Below are 27229 nucleotides of genomic sequence, written 5' to 3' on the forward strand. Positions count from 1 at the left end.
CAACCGAGGGCCAAAGGGCCATAGGGCCAAACATAATTTATTATTTAAAAACTACAATTTAAATTCAAATCTAACGGCTAGGTGACGTCAACATGATGTCAGCTAGCTGTTGGTAGCTGACATCATGCTGACGTCAGCTAGCCGTTGGATTTGAATTTTTTTTGCTATAAATAGGGTGGATATTGGGCTATAATTCACACAACTTTAAATTCAATCTATTTCAATTCAATCTCTTGCAATTCAATCTCTTTCAATTCAAGTTTGCAATGAATTCCAACTTTGGATCTTCATCCAATTCCAATTGGGGGTCCTCATCCAATTCCAAATTGGAACCAAAATGGGCGCAAATGAGACGAGAAGATGATGAGTCAGATGAAGAAGTTCAAGTAAGGCGCAACACATAAAACATAGCAGGAGCCACGGCTGCGGCCATGGTGTGTCAGCCAACTGAGGAACAACCTCAATGGGGTGGCTCTGTTGCTGGTCGCTCTTACAAACCACGAAACAGAGCGATGGCGTATGCCAATCTGATGAACAACTACTTCAACCCCGACTCGGTGTACATAGAAGAGGATTTCAGACGTCGCTTCCGGATAAGGCGTCATGTCTTCGAGCGTTTACTTCGTGATGTCCAGCAGGTCAATCCATACTTTCGACAGAAGCGGGACAGAGCAGGCCGCCCTGGTTTCTCACCTCATCAGAAGGTTACTGTTGCACTCCGAATGATGGCATATGGCTCCTCAGCTGATTCGATGGATGAAACCCATGGTATGTCTGAGTCTACATGCCTTGATACTCTTGAAGAATTTTGTAACACAATTGTTCAGGTTTACAAAGACGAGTACCTTCGAGAGCCAAATCAAGAAGATCTGAATCGACTCCTTCACAAAGCTGAAGACCGTGGGTTTCCGGGCATGATAGGGTCATTAGACTGCATGCATTGGGATTGGAAGAACTGTCCCATTAGATGGCAAGGAAGCTTTAGCGGAAGGTCGAGAAAGCCAACTGTTGTGTTAGAGGCAATTGCCTCATATGACACATGGATCTGGCATGCTTTCTTTGGAGTCCCTGGATCCCAAAATGACATTACAGTTCTTGGGCGTTCACCCCTCTTCAATAACTTGACGGAAGGTAAAGCACCTCAACTTGACTACTACATTAACGGCCGTGAATACAATATGGGGTATTACTTGGCAGATGACATCTACCCAAAGTGGGCGACACTTGTCCAAGCAATTCCAAACCCTAGGAATGATGCAGGAAAGTTGTTTACCTTACACCAAGAGGCATACCGGAAAGATGTTGAGAGAGCTTTCGGTATTCTACAAGAACGGTGGAAGATTATCAGCGAACCGGCAAAAGGGTGGAGTCGAGAAAATTTGAACTCCATCATGATGTCTTGCATCATATTACACAATATGATAGTGGAGGATGAGCGAGATGAGTATATTGATGGAGAGTCCGATGATGACCAAGAAGATCCAAATAGGTCAAGAAGGGCTATAGCAAAAATATATGATGGGCCTAATTTGCCTTTCAATCCAAGAACTGGTAGTATCTCTACAAATGAGTATATGAGGCGCTATAGAATGATACGTTCTCGTGCCACAAATACGTACCTACAACAGGATCTTGTTGCACATCTTTGAGCCAAAAGAAGCATGAAGTAGGCTTTTAAGTTTTATGTTGTTAAATGTTTTTAAAAATGTTGTTTAAGTTTCATGTTGTTAAATGTTTTTTTATGTTGTATAATTTGTATGTTGGTTAATGTTATTTAATGTTATTTCATATTATTTAATGTTGTTTCATGTTACTTAATTTAATTTAATGTTGTATAAATGGCCTAGGAAAAAAAATAGAATTGAAAAAAATTATGAAACAAATTTTGTGAAATAGAAGTTATAGGAAAAAAAAAATATGAATCAAATTTTGTAAAATAGAAGTTATAGGAAAAAAATAGAATTTAAAAAAAATATGAAACAAAATTTTGTAAAGTAGAATTGAAAAAAAATATGAAACAAAATTTGATTCATATGAAAAGGAAAAAAAAAGGGAAAAAAAAAAGTTTAAATTCATTAAAAAAAAGGCCTAATAATACAACGGCTACTAGCCGTTATATTAAAAAACATTCAAACTATTAGTGTCGGTTATTATAACCGACAGCAATAGGAAAACATTAAAAAAAAAATAGCCAGCCCGGGGCTGGCTGGCTGGCCGAAAGCAGCCAACCCTCTAGCCCTCCAACCATCTCCGATCCCGTGGGGCCCTCCCATATTCCAGAGCCCTCTGGCCTAGCCCTCGGTTGGAGACGATTTTAGGGTTATTTTCGGCCCTCTGGCCATCTGGACCCTTCGATTGGAGATGGCCTTAGTGGTTAAGTTGATGCCATTCTGCCATGCAAGATACGCACACGGGGCCCACCCACGTGACGAAAGCGAGACTATTAGATCGAGCCCCCACAAATCAAGCCCGCCACGTAAGCAGGTTACCATGCGGACTTTGCGGACAGAGGGCACATACCTCATACCGATCGATTAAAACTATTATTATGGCGTCTACCGGGGTGAACTGGACAATAAATTTTTCTTTATGATCAGAACACGGGTAGTTCATCACTTGTTTTTATAAAAGTGGTAGGAAATTGTATTTTCTAAGTCATTAACATTTTAACACATATATTCCACTATTTGTATAGTAACACGTGGTGTATCATCCCATATTCCGGTCACACTAAAAAATCTCTCGAACTGGACGTCAAGATAAGAGGTGAGCATAGGGATGGCAACGGATAAGTTTAGGGACGGAAATGCTATATCCATTCCCATAACCAAGAAAATTAATCATATCCACAACCGCAAATTAATCATCTGGTATTATCCATAACCATACCCACTGAATAATGAATTTCCTATCGGTTAACGGTTATTGACACACCCCGACCCGGAATGTCCACTAGGACTCCGAATCGAGCTGTGCTGGTCGACACCTGGAGGGTGATGAAGCCATAAAGTATGATGATGTGGAAAAAATGTGAATAAATTTAAACCTAAGAGTGCCTAAATACAAGAGTGCGCCATGAGCGGAAATGGACTCATTTCACACGTGACGTCAGAGCATAAGTAAAGTACAATAGAGTGGATTGAAAATCATACCATCGAAGGTAATCTCCAATACCAAGACTTGCCACGAATCCTCGTCGATACAAAAGCTCTACTACTAGACCTGGAGGGATAAAAACAAGAGTGAGTGGTCAAAAAATAGAGCTTTAATAAAAACCTTCTAAATGATATAATCCCTCACCGTAACACCTGTTTAGCTTCCAGGAAATCATACTACGGATAAACATGAAATTAAAAGTATACTAACATTAAATCCAGAAGTATAGCACATCACAGCATCTCACTAGCAATATAATTAATCAAGTGCTTAATAACCCATACTAACACGCTAGTCGGAGTCACCTATGGTGACCTGTACGACTACAATCATATCTCATCAATCAATGCTAGCTCATAGGTCGAAGTCACCTCTTGTGACATGTACAACTTATCCATATCTCATCACATATGCTAGCTCATAAGTCGGGAGTCACCTCTTGTGATCTGTACGACTTATCCATATCTCATCACATATACTAGCTCATAAGTCGGGAGTCACCTCTTGTGAACTGTACGACTTATCCATATCTTATCACATATGCTAGCTCATCACATATCCCTGTACACGAGTCGGAACCACAAATAGTGGTCTGTACGACAGGACTGGGTGTAAATAAATAAGCTCTAGTGCTACGATCACGTGAAGACTGTGCGAATAATCGCAGGTCACCTACGAGTCGGAACCACCTATAATGGTCTATACGATAGGCATGTGCACCTACCTTGAATCCAAGGTGAGCATAAGGTGCGGGAGGTGAATATCACGTGAAGGACTATGCCCTGGCCACGGGCGGGAGCACTAACACCGGGGTGTAGGTTTATGAGCTTTACTCACATTCGTTCATCACTAATTATTATTCAATCATACCAACATTATATACTCACCTGAACTTACCTTGACCTCTGTATTGTGTGCAACACTATGCGAATTTGTACCAAATTACATACTAAAATATAAACTAATTATGGCATGGCATTTATAAAACGTAAAACCACAATTTCTTGTTTCTTCACACATTGATTTATAATCAACATTTAATCACCGAGACGTGAGGTTAAATCTCACATTTTTCACCATATTCCTTCATATTGCTCAATTTCTCAAACAAGGTTATTGTCTCAATTATTTAATCTCATTTATGGTATGGCTGCGTCTAACGTCTTATTAGATTGCCTACGTACCCTAACAGGGATCAAGCCATTCGTAGTTCGTATTAGTACTTCAAAACATTCACAGTAATTTATGCAATAATCAATTTCTAACCATTTGTGGAATTGTCAATCATATACAAGGTCTAAAATATTGATGATATCGAAAATATCGGTAATCCAAAAACACGGAAATTTTGATGGAAATATCGGGATATTATCGATATAAATAAAAATTGAATAAAAACCACGGAAATTGTAAGAAAAACTTAGAAATTTTTATTGAAACTTTGCAGGATGTTTATTTAGTCAATTATCTATTAGTTTATCACAAAAAAATTGGAAGGAAATGCATTGCATGATGGATTTAACTGATTTAAGTTGATTATATAGCGAGCTGGCAAACATTGTGAGTGTAGAAAATATGTAGTAATTAATGAAAGAAGTTTAAACACACCATAATCATTTATATATAATGAATTAGTACAATATTTTACACTTTATAGAAATTTATCATAGATAATAAATATTAGCTCCTTGCAGACATCTTAACGACCATATAAATATTACAGGCTGAATATGTAATCACAAACACATCTGTAGCGAGTTGGATAAGGCCCAGGTGTGTGGTTGACAAATGGAGGGATTCGAATCCCTCTATGTGCAAGATTGAGACTTTTCAGCATTTTTCCAACGTTCTAAAAAACGCTAGGCACTAGTCAGGCGGCGGACTAACGCCTAGCGGCTAGGTGGGCGCTTAGGCGGCCTAGGCGGATTTAGGTAAATTTCTTACATATTTTATGAATTAATTAAATTTACTATATCAAATGTAAATAATTCTTGATTAATATGTTATTTCTTATAGAAGAACATACATATGTGAATGTTTTATATACATATAAAATATGCTTGCCTATAAAAAAAGAAAAACCAAATATTATTTAAATAATTTATAATTTATAATTTATATAACATTTATATAATATATATATATATAATATATCCCAAACTTCTAAAAATATAAAAACCTCATATAATGGGTGGTTTTCATTATTAAAAATTAAAACCATCAGCCATCCCCTCACCATTAAAACCATCAGCCGTCTACCCAAGGTGGTTTTCATCATTAAAACAATCTCATGGTTTTCAATTTCATAATTAAAAGTTAAAACCATCTTGGATTTGAGATCCCGGTTTGCTACCAGTACCACATAGAAATGTTTTAAGTCTCTCTCTCTCTTCGCACTCTCTCAAACTCTTCTCTTAGACTCTTTTCCCTCATTTTGTGACATGATTTTATTCACTGCTAGGGGCTTGAGAATGAAAAAGAGAAGCTTATTATGGAAAAAGAAGCTGCTATAAAGGAACTTGCATCTTCAGAGACTCAATTAGCTTCTTTGAGAACAGAAATTGACAACCTAACTTCAGAAGTCGAAGAACAGAGAGCAAAGGTAAGCACTGATATTTGATTTGGCTAGATCTTTTAGATACAAGTTTCATGGTGCATGCATCTCCTTTGCAGGTAGCTTCTACGAGAAATATTCATGATAGTGCCCAATCTGAGCTTAACTTGCTCTTCCCTCAACTTCACATAGACGAGCTGCAGAAATTCGCAGGGGCTCTACTGCTACGTACGAGATCAGAAGTTGTAGATCCGTAGCTAAAATTGCAGCGAAGTTTGGGATTTGCAGTGAGATTCAAACCGCCTAGACTGCCGTTTTTTTGGTTTCATCTCGCGATATTATCAATATTATCGATAATATCGCGATATATTGCCCAAATAATGCATTAAAATACTGAAAATATCGTATCCGATATTATCGCGATAATATTGACAAAATATCGATATATTGACGATAATTAAGTGGATAAGTGTGAAAATATCGTCCACTAAAAAAAACGATATTATCGGCGAAATATCCCCGATAATATCGATATTTTAAACCTTGATTATATATATATATAATATACGATAGAAAGGAAAAAACCCACTCACCTGAAGTTCGCGCTACGACTCCCTAACACGCATATTGAGACATCATGAACTATCATCGCATGTGACCAATTATCAAATCACATCTTAGAGTTCTGACCAATAGAATACATAATTTACGTAAAACACATCACTACGTAATTCATTTCGGAAGATCTGCATCACGGATTTCCGATCCGTTGCTTCCAAAGATCCACATTATACTTCTAGAACAACATCCTAAGGTTTCATTACGATCCAACGGTTGGATCTCCGCCAATTGCCAAAACCAAATGGCAGTCAACATTTTATTTTATGAATTTACAACTCCAATTTAGGAAGATCCGTACGTCAGATTCCAGATCCGTAAGTTTTTACGGTCCTCAAATATTACGTACTATAACATATTAAAGTTTGGTGACGATCTAACGGTCGGATCGTTGATTCATATCTTTACCAAGTAACGTAGAGGATTTAGATTCCAACAATCAACCTACGTCATACAATTACCAAAACTGAGCTCAAGGCATCTAATTAGCCTAAGAATAACATCGATGGCCCCCTGGCCACGCGCCGCTGCACCAGCCGCCGCGGGTGGAGGTCGGCTGCCCCGGCTTGCCGGAAAACTCAACTATTTATAAAATTTCTCGAAAATTATAGAAATAAAGATCTCAAAGAGTAGAGCAAACTTTATACCTGTGGCCAATTCTAATTTGGCCTGGAAATGCTCCAATTTGCCTCGAATCCGCTAGAAACCCTAGAAATTGGTGTTCTTGATTCGTCCCCAATTCGATTCCGACGCTCCAACCAATGATTGGGCATTGTTCTAGGCCTCAAGAGAAGTCTATTGGTGGTGGCAATTGGAAGAAATTGCTTCAGAAATGGGAGAATCGAGACAAGATCCGTCAGTGTCACCATCGCCAAATGTCACGGATTTGACCCAATTTCCATCGAATCTTGATAAAAAAAAAAAAAAAAATAGTCATGTGTTTGTTCCCCTATGATTAAAGAAAACAACTCTAAGTTTGGGAGGAAAACTAAAAAAATTCTCAACTGCGTGGAGGGGCATAAAAACACACATTATTTGGTAAAAATAACTCCAAATCTGAAAATAACAAGTTTTGTTGTCTTAGTGCTTAACTTGCTAAGTTTTCATCATGGCTGTGCAGGTTCGAATCCCTGGAAGTATTTTACACACCCATATTTTTATAGCAAGTGGTGTTTAGCGGATCGATTTCAGAATATATGGGTCACGCCAAAATGTTGGCGGATCAATTAGCCTCCATTGACTTGGTGACCTACCTTCTCCAAGGTGTCTGCATATGAAATGCTCGTCACTGCCTTGACTAATTTTCCTCCTCTGCCAACGTTCACGGATTTGCAATCTCGTCATCAACTACGATATCTCTATAGTCTTATCGAATTCATAAAGCTTCAGAGTTTCATATTTTCTGAACGGATTTTCTACTCTATAATCCCGAGGACGAGACTGCAGGGCGAACACCTAAGAACCAAGTGTAAAATGATGATAGACACAAAGCAAAAAGCATCACAAACTGTCTTTTGTCTTAACACACAAATCTCTGTCTTTCATGAATCCCGCGGTATTGTTTACACTTCACGGATTGTACTTTGGGTAGTCGGGAGGGGACAGTAAAAACCCCCGTTCGGAGGAAATAAAGAATGATATAGAGTCGAAAAGGAAAGAAAAATGAAGCTTTGAGAGGAATTGTCTCCTCATTTGAAGCTTGATCTGTGCATGCAGCTTCATCGCCCAGATATATACAACATTGAAGGTTGAACTGTGTTTGCATGTCTGGAAATCCAAAACCATTACGAAATTGAGCCCAAGAAACGACTGCCTTCTATGGAATCGTGTCCATTGGGAAGCTACCAAGGACACGAAGAAATCTTGCAAATTCCTGCAAAGGAAAGCAATTCACCCTTAAATCACTAGCTTAAGTGTGTCACCAAGTGGCAGAACCTCCGGCACAAAATAAATGTTTTCGAAAGTTGAGAAAATAAAGAACATGCATCTAAATGATACGAGACCGACCTGCAGATGTGCCAAGGCATATTGGGCGCACGGGGCTCTGCCATAGAAGCGTCAAAGTCAATGTAAAAGAGCTAGTTGAAATACCTGCCAAAACAGATCGATCAATCAATTCTGTAGAATGTAATTTTTGTAGCGACCTTACCCATATTAAGAGTCATATCATGATCATGATCTGTCTGTTTTGTATATACTGGCGCGGATATGTAAAACTTATCATATTCTATACTTAGTATCACTCACTTGGCACTGAATCATCCACAATCATATAGCTTCAATACGTATGGATGAACATGAAACAATATGAAATGATATAATACGAACCCGAGGATCCAAAACTTGTGAGGAAGATTTATATACAGCATGTTGGATTAAAGTTTCCGGCGTATCGAAAACAATGACTAACTGTTTGGACCAAAAATTAGCTGCCATGCGTCCACCTTCTAACCCTAGTTACTTGTTAATTTAATATATCATTTTCAATTTTTAAAACTAATTTTAAACATTGAAAAAACTCAAACCCTTCAAGTTCCCCATCAGCCAAACCCCTCAAACAAGTAAACAACTACCCACCCACGCCACCCCCTTCAATTGATTCTTCGAGTGTCGAGAGATCGAGAGAAACATGGCGAGGAATGATGGGGTTATGATACGACAGACTTTGTTTCGAATTGGAAATGGCATAGGCAATGGCTCCTATGGCCCCTCCTCCTTCCAAGTTCTTCATGGTCTTCACAGTTTTCCAAATTGTATCAAAACCCTAAAAGCCCTAACTTTGATCCCAACCACACCGTCTTTGTCCCTGTCGATTCATGCTACTTCCACACCCAAATCACCCGTCTTGCTCGATTCCCCTCATTTTCTGCAACACCAAAGACGGCTGTCCTCAGCCCCCGCCCCGTCCAAGTCCCCGTCCCCGTCTCCAGCCCCAGGCAACCCCTTTCTCTTTCTCTTCCAATTTCTGCGATCTGATGATGGTTTTGTTGTTGCCACTGAGACCGCTGTGTATTTTTATAGCAATTAAATTTCCAAGTCCCGCAGACATCGTCGTCTTGTGGAAAGAGGATGAAGTAGAGAGAGCTATACAAAAAGTTAAAGGTAATTATTTCTCTGATGCATCATCGTCATCTGTATGCCCATAACCTCATACTAGCCTGCCTTATCTGCGTGGATTGCTTCATTTTTTTTCCTTCATTATTTGCTTGCTTTATGAGACAAATTAGAAACATAAAAGAAAGGCGATCATCATGTCACATGATACAGGCAGAAGAACATTGTTCGTGGACATTAGTCCTTTGTTACTACTCTCCCTCCTGTTTTAGCATTCTGGGCGATGGCACCTCGTGCCTATAGGCTATAGCCAAGCCCAGGCTCTTCTTATTTAGGCCTAAATTTGCTTCGGCTTCTCCCTAGGGTAACAAAAGGAAAAAAATTCCACCAAAACTACTGGTCAGAGAAAACTAGAAATCACCATAGTTAGCAATCGTCGTGGTTAACCGCAATACATCATCTGGAAATATGCAGATTCCAGCTGCATACACGTCCACTCAAGTGGGGTTCGAGTTTTACACGCAGCCAAGGAAACGAATGCCAAACCCATCCCTAAATTTTCTTGCATTCATTTTGAAAGCGTTTTTCTCCTTTTCTTTCCTCACTTGTAATATTATGTATGCAATTTTTAATCGTTATCATTTGTTTTTTCTTAATTTTGATAGGTGGACAATTGGCAGCAGTTTTCTACTTTGCTATGCCGACGTCTTATAATTGTAAGTTCTGCGAACAATTTTATATATGAATCAATTTATCTGTTGTAAGCTGCTCCTTCAAACTTATACATGGACTCTTCCTTTGCAGCCAATCATTTTGGATCTCCAACGGTTCGAAAAATGAGGGAGCAATTCCCACATGTAACAGTGTACAAGTATGTGTTTACTTCTAAGGTATGGTATTGTAATCTGGACTTCTGTTAACTTGGATTGTTTGGAAACTATTTTAGTCGTATTGTAGATGGTTGAATCCCATTTTAAGATTAAGGGGGAAAACAAAGTGTTGTCTTTGCTTTTTTCGAATTCTAGTTATGGATCTTAAGGTTAATGAATTACTGTATGGTAATAGTAACGTTTTATGTCTATTTACAGGGCTACTCGCCGGATATGAATATTACCACTACGGTAAATGATTGTATCCCCTACTTTTTTCTTTTTTTCTTTTTTTTTTCTAAAAGAAAACCCTGTAAATGTGCATGCTTATTTCATTGATATAAGTGTTCATGTACGTAACGCAGCCTTTGTTTTTGAAAAATTGCGTTCATGATTATGTGTCCGTTTTGCTGCAGCCAACATTCCGTTTCTATCAAAATGGGGAAATGGTAGATGAGATTTTTGCCAATCCCTATCAAAATAGGAGGGCAGATGAGATTCCCAAACTCGTGATCGAAACTTGTGAAAAACTGTACAGGTATTGATATTCATTTGCATGATTTTGCTGCATAATTGCGAATAGAGTCATATATTGGTGACTGCCGGTTGAGGTTTCTGTTTTTGATGGTTCAAGTGAATTTTTCTTTGAATGCGATCTCCCCGTGTTGATTTTTTATTTCACTGGAAGGCATGTCATCCGGGTTGAAAGCACTCAACCTATGAGCTCATCTGGGAAGGGGAAGGGGAAAAGGAAGAGGAGAACACATCAACAACTTGTCGTACAAGCTAAGACGGACAAAAATGAAAATGACAAAGTAGTTTCTTTAGGAGTGGGGAAGGTGGGAGATGCGCTATTGTCACAGAGGAGAGGTGCTGCGACATCATCAGAACTTAGTGATCGCCCTATTGAAGCGGCTGATAGTATTAGCAGTGCACCTTCACTTGATGAAGCAGTGGAGGCTGTTGCATCATCTTACCCTGGGCCGCTTTACAAGGGGTGTCTGCGGTGGTATGCAAAAGGGGTGTTTAAAGCCAACCCTGAGAAGATAGCAATGTTCCTAAAGGTTGCGAGAGATGACAAGGTTGCGAGAGATGATAAGGTTGCTTGGCTGCTAAGGGACGTGGCCGAGGATTAAGTTGGGCTTGGATTGGACCGGATCCGATGTACTCTGATTAAAAAAACCGTCCCTACTATTGTGCTTAAAATTTGGTCTTATGTTGTACTCTAATCAAATAATCGTCGGACTAAGATTGATTAATGCTGGATATTTATCATATGATTATGTTTTGCCCTTTTGTGTTTCATATGTCTAATTAAGTATTCTTACCATCTGTTGGTGCGAAATCCATATTTTCTGTTTTGGAACATCGTGATTCAATTATGAGCACAAGAAATCATTCACGGATGAGGATTATCTCCCCTCTTAATCTCTCTCCCCTTCTCTTCCCTCTCCTCTTACTAAAACGGTTATGATTACGCTTCGCCAACATTTTATATTGATTTTTTTATAGAGACAATAAGACAAAAGGCAATATGTGAGGGAAGGCCAGGGAAGGTGAAGAGAATATGAGAGGAGAGAATCATACTCTTATCAAGGTACAAGCCAAAAATGTTGGTACATTGTTATGGATACTTTGTAAGTACAAAGTTTTGTCAAGTGGTCCACAAGTTGTGTTTAACGAGACTCCCCTGCAAGAATCAACTATTGTAACTGTTTTAGTCCACCACACATAGAGCAAACGTTGTTAAGCTTGATAATTAACGATGGAGCATTTCAAATTGAAGCATCTTTCTGTATACTAGAAAGATGATCCCCAGAATTCACATACTAGTAGAATTAATCCCCCAAATATATGAGAGTTCAACATATCAAATCTATGATCTAGACATTGTCAAACATAATATAAGCGCATATTAATCGGCCACTTCACGATGGAGCCATTCAAGCTTGGCCCGATCATCTTCCAACTCACAGAATCTCTCCCTCTTCTCATCAGATGTAAATAGGCCCTTGGCAAACCACCACAACTCACTCGAGGGCTCTGCCTCAGGTAAAGATTCAACTGCCTCCATCACTGTGGGAAATGCTGATGCAGGAAACCTACTAGGAAGTACCTCTGTAAGTTTTGACGGATCAACTTCTTCATTCTTAACTTGCTTAGATCCTTGTCGTCTTCCCCTTTTCTTCATCCCAGATGGACTTCACAAACGTTTAGTGATTTAGAAACATCCGACAATAACAATGGGGTCAATTTACAAACATGTTAAGTAATTCATCCATATATCACAAAAAATAGAAAAAAAACTTGAGCTCAAGAGATGATCCTCTTCCCTATGACATCACCCACAAACTGTAGTGGCCTCTCATTTTTCCAAAATTCTGATCCAATAGGGTTTGTTGGTTGATTTTAATTTTGAGGATATTGTTAGTTAGTTTTAATTTTGAGAGTATTTAGGTCTATTTAAATTATTTTTTTGCTATATTTAAAAGATTTTATAAAAAATAACATTTATGAAATTAGGTATTAGATTTTGATTATTATTAATTAATATTCCTCTCCCTATCTTCTTTCTCTCTCTAGGATTAAAAGCTGGCATTTTTTATTTTGTAGTAATAGAAAAAAGTGTTCAAAAGTGTTGGCGGTGTATATATGGTGCAGGCTATCAAATTTCTTCTCCTCCTCACATCGCAGCTCGCCTTCCAAGAATCAAGATCCCGAATAAGTACGTGTTGCTCTTCGAATTGAAATCAATTCCTATTTTTCTTCTCTACATATTTGCTTATAAATATAGTGAATGTGACTGTAATTTCTCATAGTATTAGTTTTTGTTCTTCGCATATTTACTTTATGAATTTCTCTTCATCGTTCTACATAATTCCTGAGGTTTCTCGTTCGTAATTTATCACTTCACTCACTGACGGTTTCTCAAATTTTAATTGATCTGATTTTAATTTTTTGATTGAAATATAGATGGCTTCAGCCCAACCTGTAGTCCAACCTCAACCCCAACCTTCATCCCAACCCGAATTCCAACTTCGTAGTGTCCTCGATAACCTCAAATCTATCGACGCCTGTCACGGCAAATTGACGGAAATAAAGGAGGCAGGAGGATTGGACAGTTTGGAGACCATAAAAACTAGCGAAGCTCTAATAGGATTCGAGTCCAGACGATCAGGCCTTATTTGCCTCTTGAAGAGAAAGGCTTCTAACGAACTGAAGAGTAGGGGAGGAAGATATCGAGGACAAAGGAGGCTTGATCGTCTGGACTTGAATCATGTTAGAGCTTCGCTAGTTTGTATGGTCTCCAGACTGTCCAATCCTCCGGCCTCCTTTACTTCCATCAATTTGACATGACAGGCGTCGACAGATTTGAGGTTATCGAGGACACGACGAAGTTGGAATTGGGGTTGGGATGAAGGTTGGACTACGGGTTGGGCTGAAGCCATCTATATTTCAATCAAACAATTAACATCATATAAAATTAAAATATGAGAAAACGTCAGTGAGTGAAGTGATCGATTATAAACGAGAAACATCTGGAATTATGTAGAACGAAGAAGAGAAATTCATAAAGTAAATATGCGAAGAACGGAAACTAATACTATGAGAAATTACAATCACATTCACTAGATTTATAAGTAAATATGCATGGAAGAAAAATAGGAATTGATTTCAACACGAAGAGCATCACGTACCTCTTCAGGATCTTGATTCTTGGAAGGTGAGCTGCGACGTGAGGAGGAGAAGAAATTTGATAGCCTACACTATACATACACCGCCAACACTTTTGAACACTTTTTTTTCTGTTAACACAAAATAAAAAATGCTAGCTTTTAATCCTAGAGAGAGAAAGAAGGGAGGGAGAGAAATATTTATTAATAATAGTCAAAATTTAATACCTAATTTTATAAATGTCATTTTTTTTATAAATTTTTTTAAATATAGTAGAAAAATTACTTAAATAGACCTAAATACCCTCAAAATTAAAACCAACTAAAAAACCCTATTGGATCAGAATTTTGGAAAAATGAGAGGCCACTACATTTTGTGGGTGATGTCATAGCGTTCCCAGTCAATACCAATGAAATCAAGGATCTTAGGCCCCGTTTGGGATTGAGGTGATTTAAAAAAAAACCACTGTGAAAAAAAAACTGAGGGTCATTTTTGTGTTTGGTAAACTGAAAAAAAAAGAGCTTATTTTGGAAGCTGCTGTGAGAATAAGCTGAAAATCAAAGGAAAAGTTGAAGCTGCAATTTGCTGCTTTGAAAAAAAGCCAGTTTTTTCAAAGCACACGGAGCTACAGTGCTCCTTTAATGAAAAGACACACTATCATCCTATTTTTTTTTTTTCCAAAAGCACTTTCACAAAAAAGTTTACCAAACACTCTACTGGCTTTATTTCACAGCCGCTTATTCTCATAGCACAGCCGCTTATTCTCACAGCAGCTTTTTTTCAAAGCACAGCAATACCAAACCAGCCCTTAGTATAACTTTTCACTTTCAACTGCGGCTTCAATACGTATGAATGAACACAAGATAGGCACTTATGTTACTTTGGTTGTAATGTTTAATGGGATTTCGCGGCTATTACTATGTTTGTCTAGTTTCACGTTGTTGTTGGACTCATATGGTTAGAAATTACACCTACACGAATTTTGTGATTGCTGATATTTTATCACGCATATTATGAGTGTTACTTGACCTTCGCCATATGTTTTCTCTGCTATTTCACTCTCTGCCTTTCGATTTGTTTCTCTCTCACACCATTAATTAGGCTAAATTGGATTAATGCCTTTCGATTTGTTTCTCTCTCACACCATTAATTAGGCTAAATTGGATTAATGGTCTCCCATAAAAAAATGATTAAATGTGACATGGAATACTATAATCTGACATGGATGACTATTTTTTAATCTTACATCTAGTATTATTGAAAAAACAATCTTATTTGGGGATTAAAGTAAAGATTTTTTTATAAATAAATTAGGATTTAGGAATTTATAAATATTTAACAAAATTAAAGGTGACTCTTAATTAGGTAACATAAAGTTCCAAATCAGCCAAATTCAAAAGTGCGTGAACTAAATTGGTGGCGAATGACTGGAAATATTTAAGCCGAAATACAACACACCTACCTGTATAGTAAATTCTCGTGCTCATCATCGTTCGGAATGTCGATATTCCACCATCTTGGTCTCAGACGCAATTTCATCCGCTCAATTACTCATTCCATACGCATTGACTCCTTCCCTACCCACCTCTTCCACCTCTTCTCCTCCACTGTGGCCTCTCCTGTCCAAGACATCGAGGATGCCCAGAAGGTGCTTGTTATAAATCCCCAAAAGACTATCCGGATTCCTACTACAGCTATAACTTCTGGTAACTCTAGCTCTGTGTATGGTGGTTCTTGGTTTCACTCAGCTGGTTCGTCCAAGACTAACTACTATCGTGAGGACCTTTTGCAAATAACACCCACCTATAGTCTCTTTAAAGAACGATATGCGGCCTTGGAGCTTACCATTAAAGAGACTATAGGTGGGTGCTTTTTGCAAAAGATCCTTGCGGTAGTAGTCAGTCTTGGACGAACCAGCTGAGTGAAACCAAGAACCACCATACACAGAGCTAGAGTTACCAAAAGTTATAGTTATAGTCGGAATCCGGATAGTCCTTTGGGGATTTATAACAAGCACCTTCTGGGCGCCCTTGACATCTTGGGCAGGAGAGGCCACAGTGGAGAAGAGGTGGAAGAGGTGGGTAGGGAATGAGGCAATGCGTATGGAATGAGCAATTGAGCGGATGGAATTGCGTCTGAGACAAAGATGGTGGAATATCGACATTCCGAACGATGATGAGCACGAGAATTTACTATATAGGTAGGTGTGTTGTATTTCGGCTTAAATATTTCCAGTCATTCACCAACAATTTAGTTCACGCACTTTTGAATTTGGCCGATTTGGAACTTTAGATGAAAATTTAGATGAAAATTTTGATTTAGATGAAAATTTAGGAGGGTAAAGATTGGAAACGCACAGAAAGGGAGGCCTTGTATTTCTGCCAATATGAAATCCAATCCTCCTTGTCCCATCGGCCCTTGACAAACTTCTCCAGAACACATGGTTAATATATAGTCATTACAAAGAGATCTATGAACCATCAATATGAGAATTTTGTGCAAAGATCTATATATCAATTGTGAAAGCATAATTTTTGTGGTTGTGGTATGCTAATGTTCATTTGCAGCACAACAGATGCAAGCTCATAATAAAGCAGAGATGGTCAATGTAAATACAACCTGATCTAACCACAATGTGCAAAAGGAACTCAAGTCCGACACTTATAAATTACTCCTTTCTATAAAACTTGTTGAAATTAAGTTTAGTTCTCTACAAAAATCAAATTAGCATCATAAATTGGCAAAAGGGAAACTGCTTCAAATTTGTGATTTGATATAATTGGACTTTAGAAAAAACTTGATGATTTTGAGGGATCCAATTTAACGGTTAGAAAAATTTTCACTAATTTTCATTATTTAACAAAATTACAAAGGAGAAGTGAGAAATAAAATTAAAAAATTAAATGTATATGCACCACACAAAGATTGGATAAACATTTGACGAAGAAATATAGTACACCTGCAATTAGGGTTTGATCAAATTTTGAGTAATTAATCCTTGAAATTAAGCTGATGATCTAAATTAAACAGAAGTTGAAAGGAAATTAGTGAAAGGGAACAAACCTTGATCCATTTGCCTTGCAACAGAGACATGGCTTGAGAACTCTCAGTCACTGTGGAAACTCAGTTGCCGAAGTATCAGTCTTCGACTTGCTCTGCAAAAATCCCCAAATTGTTTAAGATTTCTTCTAAAACAAAAAAAAAAATCCAAAATTCGACCAACAAAAGTAACAGTGCCGAAGTCCGAGTCGTCGTCAAAGTCCGAGTCGGCGCCGTGGCTTCCCCGGAGCTGGTTACCGGCAAAAGCGTCGGTGTCTTCGAAGTCGGCGATGTCGAAGTAGTTCGTCCACGACGTTCTCCAGCTCGTCGTTCTGAAACTGCGCCATTTTCGACTGCGGAAAAACTCGGGGATGAACTGAAATTCACAATGGCCATTAAATCGAAACCGAAAGTGGGAGAAGTGGCGAAGGAATTTACCTGGAATTTGTTTCCGGGGGCGGGATTTCAGCTGGCGGGTTGAGAAAAACAGAGTGTGTAAGTTTCCCAAGAAACGAACAGAAAAAGCGAGCGTTTTTTTAGGTGGGTGAAAGAAAACGCTCACCCACGGTGCTCAACTTATAGACTTTGGCGAGAGGAAAATAGATTACTGGAAAGTGAGAGCCAGTCGATTATTTTTGGGCATGAATGGAGGCCATGGTTTCTCAGAGAGATCAGCAAGCTCACATTTTTTAATTCTCAGAGAGAGAGAGAAATGTCGAGCTTTTGCAGAAGGCGAAGTGTGTTTTGTCGAGGTTTTGAGTTGTAGGTAGAGCTAACGAAGGGAGATGAGAGAGAGAGGTGGAGCGGCTAGGGTTTGGGTATGGAAGAGATGAAAAACGGGGAGAGCAGAGTCAATGGCAGTATTAAAAAAATATAACTAAATTTACAAAACTACCCTTGTATTATTTTATGCATTCTTTTTTGCTGCTTTTGATTTTTTTTTTGGCTGAGAGGCGTTTTGGTCATATTCTTTTTCGTCGAAGCCGTAACCCTAAATGCAGTATTCATTGCGGCTCTGGCTTTATATATTCTGAGAATGTATCGGTATTAACATATAGAAAGTAGAAGGGTAAATTACATACTAGCCTTTCAAGTTTGAGGTTTATTACAATCTCATACAACATCTTTAAAACATTTCACTTTCATACCTCAAGCACTATTTTATTTCAAAATAATACCTCCGTTACATTTTCCATCCATTGATCCGTTAAGTGTTGACGTGGCTGCTAAATGTGTGTCACGTGGCTACCAAATGTATGCCACGTGGCATAATATTAATTTTTTAATTTTTTTTTCTGAAAAATCTGAATCTTCTTTAAAAAAAAAAAAAAAAAAAAAAAAAAAACCAAAACTTAGAAAATGCTGAACCACCCCTGCAACCTCTCCCTACCCCTCTTCTCCCTCCCAACCACCTAGGGCTGGGCAAACGGGTCCTGGACCCGCGGGTAGGGGCGGGTAATACGGGTACGGGGCGGGTACGGGCCGGTTCTTAGTTTTGTAAAAATAGAAAGGGGCGGGGCGGGCCGGGTAATTGAAGTTTTAGGGGCGGGCCGGTTCCAAAATTATAGGATCCGCGGGTACCCAGAACGGCCCGTTTGTGTTAGATTGGACGGACGAGATTTAATATCATCTCTCCATCTAATCTCAACCGTCAGTTCAAGTTTTCAACTTTCAACCCTAGCCAACCTTCCCCGAGTCCCGAGTTCCAGAAGCATCCTCAGCCTCAGCAGCCTCATACCTCAGTCTCTCGGATTCTCAGACTCTCCCTCGACTCCTTCTCCCTGAGTCCCTCTCCCTATCCCTCTCCCTATCCCTTCCCTCGACTCTGACTCACAGTGCTCACCTCACCACTCTCACAGCGCTGTCGCGAGTCGCGACCAACATCATCACCCCCCATCACCACCTCCGCCGTCGCAACCACCATCATCACCCCATCACCACCGTCGAGGATACTGCTACTACCAGTACCAAGGCAAATACCAACCATCATCCCTCTAAAATTTAGGTAATTTTGAATTAGGTTTTACTATTAATGTGAATTTCTGGTGTAGGGATTTTTAGGGGTTTTAAGTTAGAATTTGTAGAATTTGTAGATCGATGATTGAGCTATAAAAAATATTCCTCTTTTGATTTTTTTCAGAAAGAGAGGAAATGTTTACGATATTATAGATATTTGAACTCTTCCCTGTGCTGCTCAATGTTTTGTGAAATTTCTCCTGTGATTGATGAAATGAGGTTAAACTTTAAACCGCCGTTAGGGTTTTACTTCAACCCGCACCTCTCTATCTCCAGGTTTCAGACAGAAACATTGTGAGAGTGGCGATGGCGGCAAAAGCAAGAAACCCTAGAAAGACCCGAAACCCAGATCTGGTTCGTGGGGTGGGTAAGTTATCGAGGTCCAAAATGTACCACAAGCGTGGTCTCTGGGCTATCAAGGCCAAAAACGGCGGCGTTTTCCCATGCCATGACCCGAAGCCGACGGCTAAGACCGCACCCGAGAAGCCCCCGAAGTTCTACCCCGCTGACGACGTCAAGAAGCCACTCGTCAACAAACGCAAGCCCAAACCCACCAAGCTCAGGTTCTATTTTCTCAAAATTTTCATTTTTTTTTAAATTAAAAAAGAAAAAGAAAAAGGGTTTAATTTATTGGTTAATTTGCATTTTTTGATTTGGTTGATTGAATGCAGGGCTAGTATTACACCAGGGACGGTGTTGATTATATTGGCTGGGAGGTTTAAGGGCAAGAGAGTTGTTTTTCTTAAGCAGCTTCCATCTGGGTTGCTTCTTGTTACTGGTGAGATTTACTTTCGTTTTACATGCAAACACTTCCTGTTGTGTTTATGTTTCGAGTTCTTTTCGGTTTTAGCTAAATGGTTGTATTCTTACTGTTATTTTTTGTTTTATTTACAAGTAATATCATATTTTTTTCATTTTCTGAATAACAAGTTTGATAAACTCACTCCGACCATTTGATACATTTGAATCCTTGAATGCCAGTCAATATAGGTTTCTAAATGCGCAATAACCTCGTACTGTTTCGGCCAAATGCCAACAACCTTGATTTGTAGTAGTACCAGTCAAATTTGGTGCAGAAATGATGGTTCCCTTCGTTGTAAAATATTGCAAAACCGCCCCCCTGCTTATGCACTTGGGAGAATGCTCATCTCCCATTGAACAGGATATTTTGTAGTGGGGTATGTTCAAATAGGGTAGTTTGTACTGTGAGTGATGTGGTGTTAGATTTGTTCTTCTGAAGCTGTATCACACAGCAAAATTGTTTCATGCATCAATTTGTGGAATTTGTGCAGTTTTTTTTCAATCTGTGCAATCTGTGCACTGCAAAATGCAAACTGCAATTTGTGCAATTTTTTCAAACTGCAATCTGTGCAGTTTGTGAGAAACTGCAATCTGTGCAGTTTTTTCAAACTGCAATCTGTGTGCAGCAAACATTTTTAAACAAGGAAAAAAAAAAGGACCCGTGTACCCGGACCGAACCGGCCCGTTTCAACCGGGTCGGGTAAGGTCCGGTTCCTATTTTCAGAATTGTAATGCCCGGCCCGGCCCGCCCCGTCTCCTTTAATTCCGAGTCCGGTCCGGTCCCTTCAAAAATGGGCCCGGCCCGGCCCGTGCCCAGCCCTACAACCATCTCCCTCTCTTCCACTCTATTCACCTCCCTTCCCATCCAAAAACCCACCCCACCCCCACCCATTTTCTCCCTTCTCTCATCTGTAACCTCACCCACAACATTCCAACATATTCAAATCATGAAATTAAACAACAATTTTCTCAATTCATACACAGAAATCCAAGAGTTTGACCTTAGGGACAGCAACCACCATTCCTTGAAGCTCTGGAGTGAGGACGACAGAGACTACAACAAACATCACAGCCGTGATGTCGACGAAAAGCAATCGTCAAAAGACTCCGATTACCACTGCCACCACCATCGATTGGACCGCGATTCCAAGCGCGAGATCTCTCTCAACCCCCGCGACCACAAATCTCGCCGCGAACAGTCAAGCGAGCCGAGCGACGACAGTCTGGAAGTCTCACGCGACCACCGTGAACTGTCCTATGAGCTGAGGGACGAGAGGGAATGGAGCAGAGAGAGGTCCAAGCATCGGGAAGCGAAGCGCGAAAGGTCAAAGGAGCGAGAAGAATCGAAGTTTAGACGGGATTAGGGTTTTTTTTTTCTCTGGGTTGCAGGTACGGGGGTCGGGGGAAGAAGATGAAGATGGGGGAGATGAGAGGGGGGTGGAGGGGGCGACGGGAAGGGCCTCTGCGAGGTGGGGTGAGGTGGGTCGTCTGGGAGAAGGGGTGTGTAAGTTTCTGGGTTTTTTCTCTGGGTTTCAGCTTTTGATTTTGCTTTTGTTTTTTTTTTTAAGAAGATTCAGATTTTTCAAAAAAATAAAAATAAAAAATTATTATTATGCCACGTGGCATACATTTGGCAGCCACGTGGCACACATTTAGCAGCCACGTCAGCACTTAACGGATCAATGGATGGAAAATGTAACGGAGGTATTATTTTGAAATAAAATAGTACTTGAGGTATGAAAGTGAAATGTTTTAAAGATGTTGTATGGTGTTGTAATAGACCTCAAACCTGAGGGGCTACTATGTAATTTACCCAAAGTAGAATTATATCACATTTTCCTTTTGGACTACAGAGCCAAAAGTTCATTTATTTAAATTTTTATAGCAATTGGTGATAGGCGCGTGGTTCTGAGAGCCCATAAGTTTGGGCTGCCTTGCACCATAATTGGACCATCCTAATTGGTGATTGGCGCGTGGTCATATAGCTTTGATCCAATTTGTACGGATTTTATTTCTTATTTATTTTATATTTTACTTTATTTTTCTGTTCAACAAGGGATCAACAATCTTTCTTCGTTGCATGCAGACTCAACGGCAAGAGAATACTTATTATTGACCCAAGCTTCAATATTTGACACCAACAATTTTTCATCAAAAATAAAAAACAGAAAGATCTACAATTATTCTGAAACAAGCATTCCATGCAAACAGACAACACCTGAACCAATTCTTCTACACTACTGCACTCTCATCACCATCAACTGTCTCTGCTTCGTTTCCTTCTTTGAAGCTAATTTCCCTCAAATTCCTTCCGTTTCACCCTGAATTTCCACCCAAAAAACCAAAGAATTAACACGAGCTACAATAACAACACTAACGCATTCAACAACCATGAGAATAAGTGAGTCTTACATCCCATCTTCTGCGAACAAGCCATTGGATGGGATTAAGCCTGGACATTGCTAAAAAAACAAAATCTTCAAGCCAAAGGTCCAAAATCCGTGTGAATACCGTCAGAATCACCTTTCCCCTGTCCAAAATCCACCGCCTTAGCGGTCCCGGACTTTCGTCAGCGGATGCGGCGGCGGAGGCGGAGGCGGCAGCGGCCGAGGTCGCTCCTTGCTGGTCAAGCTGCTGCTGCAGTGGGTTTAGGGCATCGACGATAGCCTCCAAGATCTTCCAGTCTTTTTCAGACTGGACATTTCCGACAAGTTCAACGTGCAAACTTCCTCCCCCGTTGTTAACCAGTTCTTGGGTCATCAACCTCCTCAAGAGAGAGAAGAGGCTCCTTTGTCCTGACGCCATCCGACAAGTTCAACGTACAAAATCTTCCATTTCCGCACGGTTCAATCCTCCCGCCTCCTTCTCTTTCATCAAACTGCGGTGGCAATCTTGGATAGATCGGAGGAGAGTTAGGACCCGCCGAGCTCGGACTCCGGGTTCCGCTGCAGTTTCGATTTCATACTGGGCAGCAGGTTCGACATGGGTTTGCCCTTGGGACATGATTATTGATTCTTATATTGGATGGGGGTACATGCACTGATGCACCTTATATATAAGCAACTTCTAACTATTGAACCAACTGAACATGAAGGGTGAGAGATGAGTGTTACAGAATGAAGGGTGAGAGATGGGTGTGCGTTTTACAGTGGTTAGGGGGTACCTGCTTTAATAATATAAAATGTGCTGCTTTGGACTTTTGTTCAATGGCAGGGCACGCAATTGAACCCGGCTGAACATGAAGGGTGAGAGATGAGTGTTGCAGAAATGAAGGGTGAGATATGGGTGTCTGTCCGTTCACATTGCGCTTTAATTAATAATATAAAATGTGCTGCTTTGGAGTTTTATTCAATGGCAGGGCAGGCAATCGAACCCGGCTGAACATGAAGGGTGAGAGATGAGTGTTACAGAAGGAAGGGTGAGAGATGGGTGTGCGTTTTACAGTGATTCACGGCCCGCTCCAATCTATGTCTACATACGTGCTTTAATAATATAAAATGTGCTGCTTTGGACTTTTGTTCAATGGCAGGGCAGGCAATTGAACTCGGCTGAACATGAAGGGTGAGAGATGAGTGTTACAGAAATGAAGGGTGAGATATGGGTGTCTGTCCGTGCACATTGTGCTTTAATTAATAATATAAAATGTGCTGCTTGGAATTTTATTCAATGGCAGGGCAGGCAATTGAACCCGGCTGAACATGAAGGGTGAGAGATGGGTGTGCGTTTGTTTGTGACGTGAGATATTTAAATGGATTCTTGTATTTTGTTTTTATTTTAATCAAATAATAATTGGGGATTATTGGATCTTGTCCTCTCTTGTCCTAATTCTAGCGTTCCCAATTCTAAAAATCAATTTTTTTTTTAACAAACGATATTATCTACACTAAGAAGAAAATGTGGTCTTAGTCTCACAATAGGCTAGCAATAATGTAGTTCAAACTCGCATTTGGCGAGAATCAAACCTAAGACCTCTCACTTACAAATAAAGTGAAATTAGTTAAATATTTCATTTTGTTATATCCATAGTAGTCATAGCATGTACTAATATAGTTACGATGTAGATTCTTATTTAAGCTTCTATCGTGTGCATATCTAACTTAGTTGGTTACGATTTGCTTGAAACTCTAAAAATCGATACTGATTGTGATTATACAAGTAAAGTTTATTTATTCAATTTTAACTCAACCTTATAATATTATCCATTTTAATTAAGTTTGGACTTGGAGATTCCTAACTAGTAATACAATTTAGTGGTATTTTTCTCTTAATACTCTTTGAACAAATAAAAAGTAAATTTTAGCTATGTCATTGCGAATATAGGAGTAATTCATAGCCAAAGAGAAACAGTCCCGTTAAGAAACTTCAAAATTTATTAAAACACCAAGTGAGCCAACAAAAATGAATAATGACAATTACTCCATGTTTTGTTGTCTTAGTGGTTAAGTTGATGTTATTCCGCGATGCAAGATATACGTGGCAAGTTTCACACGGGGCCCACCCACTTGACGAAAGCGAGACTATTTGATCGAGACCCACAAATCAAGCCCGCCACGTAAGCAGGTTACTAATGCGGACATTGTGGACAGGGCACGGAACTCAGACCGATCAATTAAACCCATTATTATAGAGTTTACTGGGGTAAACTACACGATAAATTTTTCCTTATGATTGGACTACAAACCGTATATCATGTGTTTTTATAAGAGTGGTGAAAAATCTCTCAAACTGGACGTGTCAAGATAAGAGGTGAGCATAGGGTTGACAACGGATCAGTTTGGGGACGGGAATGTTATATTCATCATCATAACCAAGAAAATTAATCATATTCATAACCGCAAATTAATCATCGAGTATTATCCATAACCATACCTACCAGATAATGAATTTCTCATCGGTTAACGGTTATATCCATTCTTGTCAATAAAAATATATATATATATTCGTCCAATTGATGCATTATAATTTAGTAAATATTAATCTTGTCATTAAATATTTGATGTATAAAATGATTTAATTAATGGATCTTATGGATCGTCCCTTTGGGGACATCAGATAAAAATGGATCTTGTGGAGCATAAAAATTAAAGCTAAACATTGATAATGTTGGTTGATCTTTGATATCTCGCTTAAGTACCATTGAATAAATTCAACTTTTGATTAATACCCGGTATAAGATTAAGAATTGAATTTAGTCATTTGATCTGCTTTATATGTCATCATGCATATTCCACATCATTTTTACCCATTTTACATTGATTTTATTTTCTTTCTTCCAATTATATCCTCGTGAACAATAATTGTTTTTATGAGAGATGTTGCAAAATTTATTACTCATTTGACATTCAAATATTTGCATTTAATTTAGGGAACTTTAACGAAAAACTCCCGGCACTGTTAACTTTAACAAAAAATCACATTTTTACACTAAAAAGTCAATCCTGATACTATTCACTTTACCTTTATTTTGTCCTTATCGTTAAAACTCAAAGTTTTCAAGCTCTTTTCATTAGTTTTCCTTTTAATTTATTACTCATTTGAGAAATTTTGTAGAATTTATTACTCATTTGATATAAGGTGATGATCCTCTCTCTCTCTCTCTCTCTCTCTCTCTCTCTCTCTCTCTCTCTCTCTCTCTCTCTCTCTCTCTCTCTCTCTCTCTCTCTCTCTCTCTCTCTCTCTCTCTCTCTCCCCCTTACAAGACAACCAGCCATACTGCTCCACGGTGAGTCGATGACCACCACTCCTCTCCATAGCGTCGGCCAAAGGCTCACATTATCTCCATAAACTCCATTTCAGTCTCCGAAATAAAAACTTGGACTTCATGATTTTTGATTTTGCATCTTCTAGTTTGAATTTGCCTCAAAAAATTCTATTAATCTGAATGGAACTTTCCATTTGATGATTGTTATACCTAAATATATGAAGCCTTTTTTCCATTTTTCACAACAATAGTGATCTCAACAAGAAGCCTTTTTTTTTTATAGCTACATTATACTTTTGAGAACTATATAGGTACATACATTTTGGTACATATACTTCATACAATATTTCGATACATATATTTCGGTACACATGCTTGGTACATATATTTCGATACACATGTTTAGGTACTATATTTCGGTACATTTATATACTTTGGTGCACATACGTCGGTACACATACTTTGGTACACATGTTTAGGTACAATCATTTTATAATTGTTTGGTATATACTCTATACTTTGCAACTTGCATACTAATAGACTTTACGTATTTTGCATTTTTTTTCTTAACGTTTCATTAATATTTTTTTGTTATGGTTTTTCATTCAGGTGCATTTATTAATAGAGGAAGTCAATGATAATGGCAAAAAATCTGGATTAAATGTCACAGCCCGTCCCGAATAATTAATTTTCGATAATATGAAATGACAATTTTGTCCTTGGACGGGAAAATTTTAGTGTGTATGTGTGACATATTGAGACTTAGAGATTTTTGTGTGGTTTTGGGTTGGTGACCACATGGATCACACACACACCACACTCACTCCCTCTCTCTTCCTTCCCGTGCCCTCTCTCCCTCGTAGACTCTCTCCCTCTCCCCTCTCTTTTGTACGGACATCACCCAAAACCCCTGGAAACGTAGCAGATCGAAGATTCTAAAGGCACCATTGCATTCCTTGGGTCATTTCGAGTTGGTTGGTACCCATTTCAAGTAAGGATCCCTTCGAAATCTCAAGAACCCGTAACCCAATTTTCATGCACTATTCATATGGACGTAAAACCTTGTGTTTCAGAGGATTTCAAGCTCACAGGGAGCTTTAGGAGGTCCTAAGGAAGCTCATGAAAGTTCGTTGGAAGAGTTTGGACGTCGGAGGGCCGAGATCGAAGCTTTTCAAAGTTGACCGGATTATCGAGCTTCCTCAGGTAAATTCTGGTGGATTTCAAGGCTTAAAAGTAGTATAACGTGATTCTACATGTTATTAGCTTCATTTTGGTACCAATTGCATGAAAAATGGTGAAGAAACGAATGAGAATAGTGGTTTTGAAGTTTTACCCAGAAACCGGCAAAGTTGCTAGCGATCGGCGACTCACAGGAGAAGAAAGGGGAATATTTCGTCAGTTTTGTCGGAATATGCTAACGCCATCAGTTAGGATTGACAGTTACCGTTAGGTTTTAACGGAATATTCCTGACGCCGTTAGTGTGCATGTCACTTGGCCGTGCGTGGGGGCGCATAGGGCCCTGACCTCGCCGGCGCGTGAGGGCGTGTGGGTGGTCGGAAAAATATTCTTAAAATATGGGGATGTTCGTGGAGTTGTATAGATCACGTTGATATATTAATATACCCAATTTGAGCATTGTATGAGAAGTTATTAGTTAGTTTTGCTTATGTGCTTTAAAATAACGTTTTTATAGTTATTTCGCATATAGGTGAGGCTTATCCTGAGGACGAGCGTATCCACGGGCG

The 27229-nt window shown here is 39.1% G+C and overlaps 2 protein-coding genes and 1 long non-coding RNA gene across 6 annotated transcripts; 1 reads left to right on the plus strand and 2 right to left on the minus strand.

The window, feature by feature from the left end:
• Positions 1-8478: 8478 nt before the first annotated feature.
• LOC126586422 (uncharacterized) lies at positions 8479-11565 on the plus strand. Of its 3 annotated transcripts, none has more exons than XM_050251265.1 (7): positions 8479-9264; positions 9350-9430; positions 10048-10098; positions 10187-10272; positions 10471-10503; positions 10668-10789; positions 10940-11565. In XM_050251265.1, the coding sequence occupies exons 1-7, from the start codon at positions 8958-8960 to the stop codon at positions 11385-11387; spliced, it is 1128 nt and encodes a 375-aa protein (XP_050107222.1). In that variant the 5' UTR covers positions 8479-8957; the 3' UTR covers positions 11388-11565. The 3 variants fall into 3 exon arrangements, with proteins under 3 accessions (XP_050107222.1, XP_050107223.1, XP_050107224.1); XM_050251266.1 differs by having other exon boundaries at positions 10063-10098; XM_050251267.1 differs by having other exon boundaries at positions 10066-10098.
• A 418-nt stretch (positions 11566-11983) lies between these two features.
• LOC126586431 (uncharacterized) lies at positions 11984-17815 on the minus strand. Of its 2 annotated transcripts, XR_007610796.1 has the most exons (5): positions 17404-17815; positions 17159-17318; positions 16284-17081; positions 13950-14057; positions 11984-12452 (listed from the first exon to the last, which is right to left on the minus strand). It is a non-coding gene; the product is annotated as an uncharacterized LOC126586431 (long non-coding RNA). The 2 variants fall into 2 exon arrangements; XR_007610797.1 differs by lacking the exon at positions 13950-14057.
• Positions 17816-21913: 4098 nt separating this feature from the next.
• LOC126586429 (uncharacterized) lies at positions 21914-22732 on the minus strand. The gene is made up of 2 exons (XM_050251276.1): positions 22195-22732; positions 21914-22103 (listed from the first exon to the last, which is right to left on the minus strand). Exons 1-2 carry the CDS (start codon positions 22585-22587, stop codon positions 22083-22085), a joined length of 414 nt encoding a protein of 137 aa, XP_050107233.1. The 5' UTR covers positions 22588-22732; the 3' UTR covers positions 21914-22082.
• Between the last annotated feature and the right edge of the window lie 4497 nt (positions 22733-27229).

The sequence above is a fragment of the Malus sylvestris genome, chromosome 10 (assembly GCF_916048215.2).
Source record: "Malus sylvestris chromosome 10, drMalSylv7.2, whole genome shotgun sequence".
NCBI classification, from domain to species: domain Eukaryota; kingdom Viridiplantae; phylum Streptophyta; class Magnoliopsida; order Rosales; family Rosaceae; genus Malus; species Malus sylvestris.

Bases quoted from the DNA above. Each gene is read 5' to 3' on its own strand.
- LOC126586422 (XM_050251265.1), top strand. From the start codon at position 8,958: ATGGCGAGGAATGATGGGGTTATGATACGACAGACTTTGTTTCGAATT. The intron at 10,273-10,470 runs GTATGGTATTGT...GTCTATTTACAG, and splicing joins AGTATGTGTTTACTTCTAAG to GGCTACTCGCCGGATATGAA. The intron at 10,504-10,667 runs GTAAATGATTGT...GTTTTGCTGCAG, and splicing joins ATATGAATATTACCACTACG to CCAACATTCCGTTTCTATCA.
- LOC126586429 (XM_050251276.1), bottom strand. From the start codon at position 22,587: ATGGCGTCAGGACAAAGGAGCCTCTTCTCTCTCTTGAGGAGGTTGATG. The intron at 22,104-22,194 runs GTAAGACTCACT...GTGGAAATTCAG, and splicing joins TTGTTCGCAGAAGATGGGAT to GGTGAAACGGAAGGAATTTG.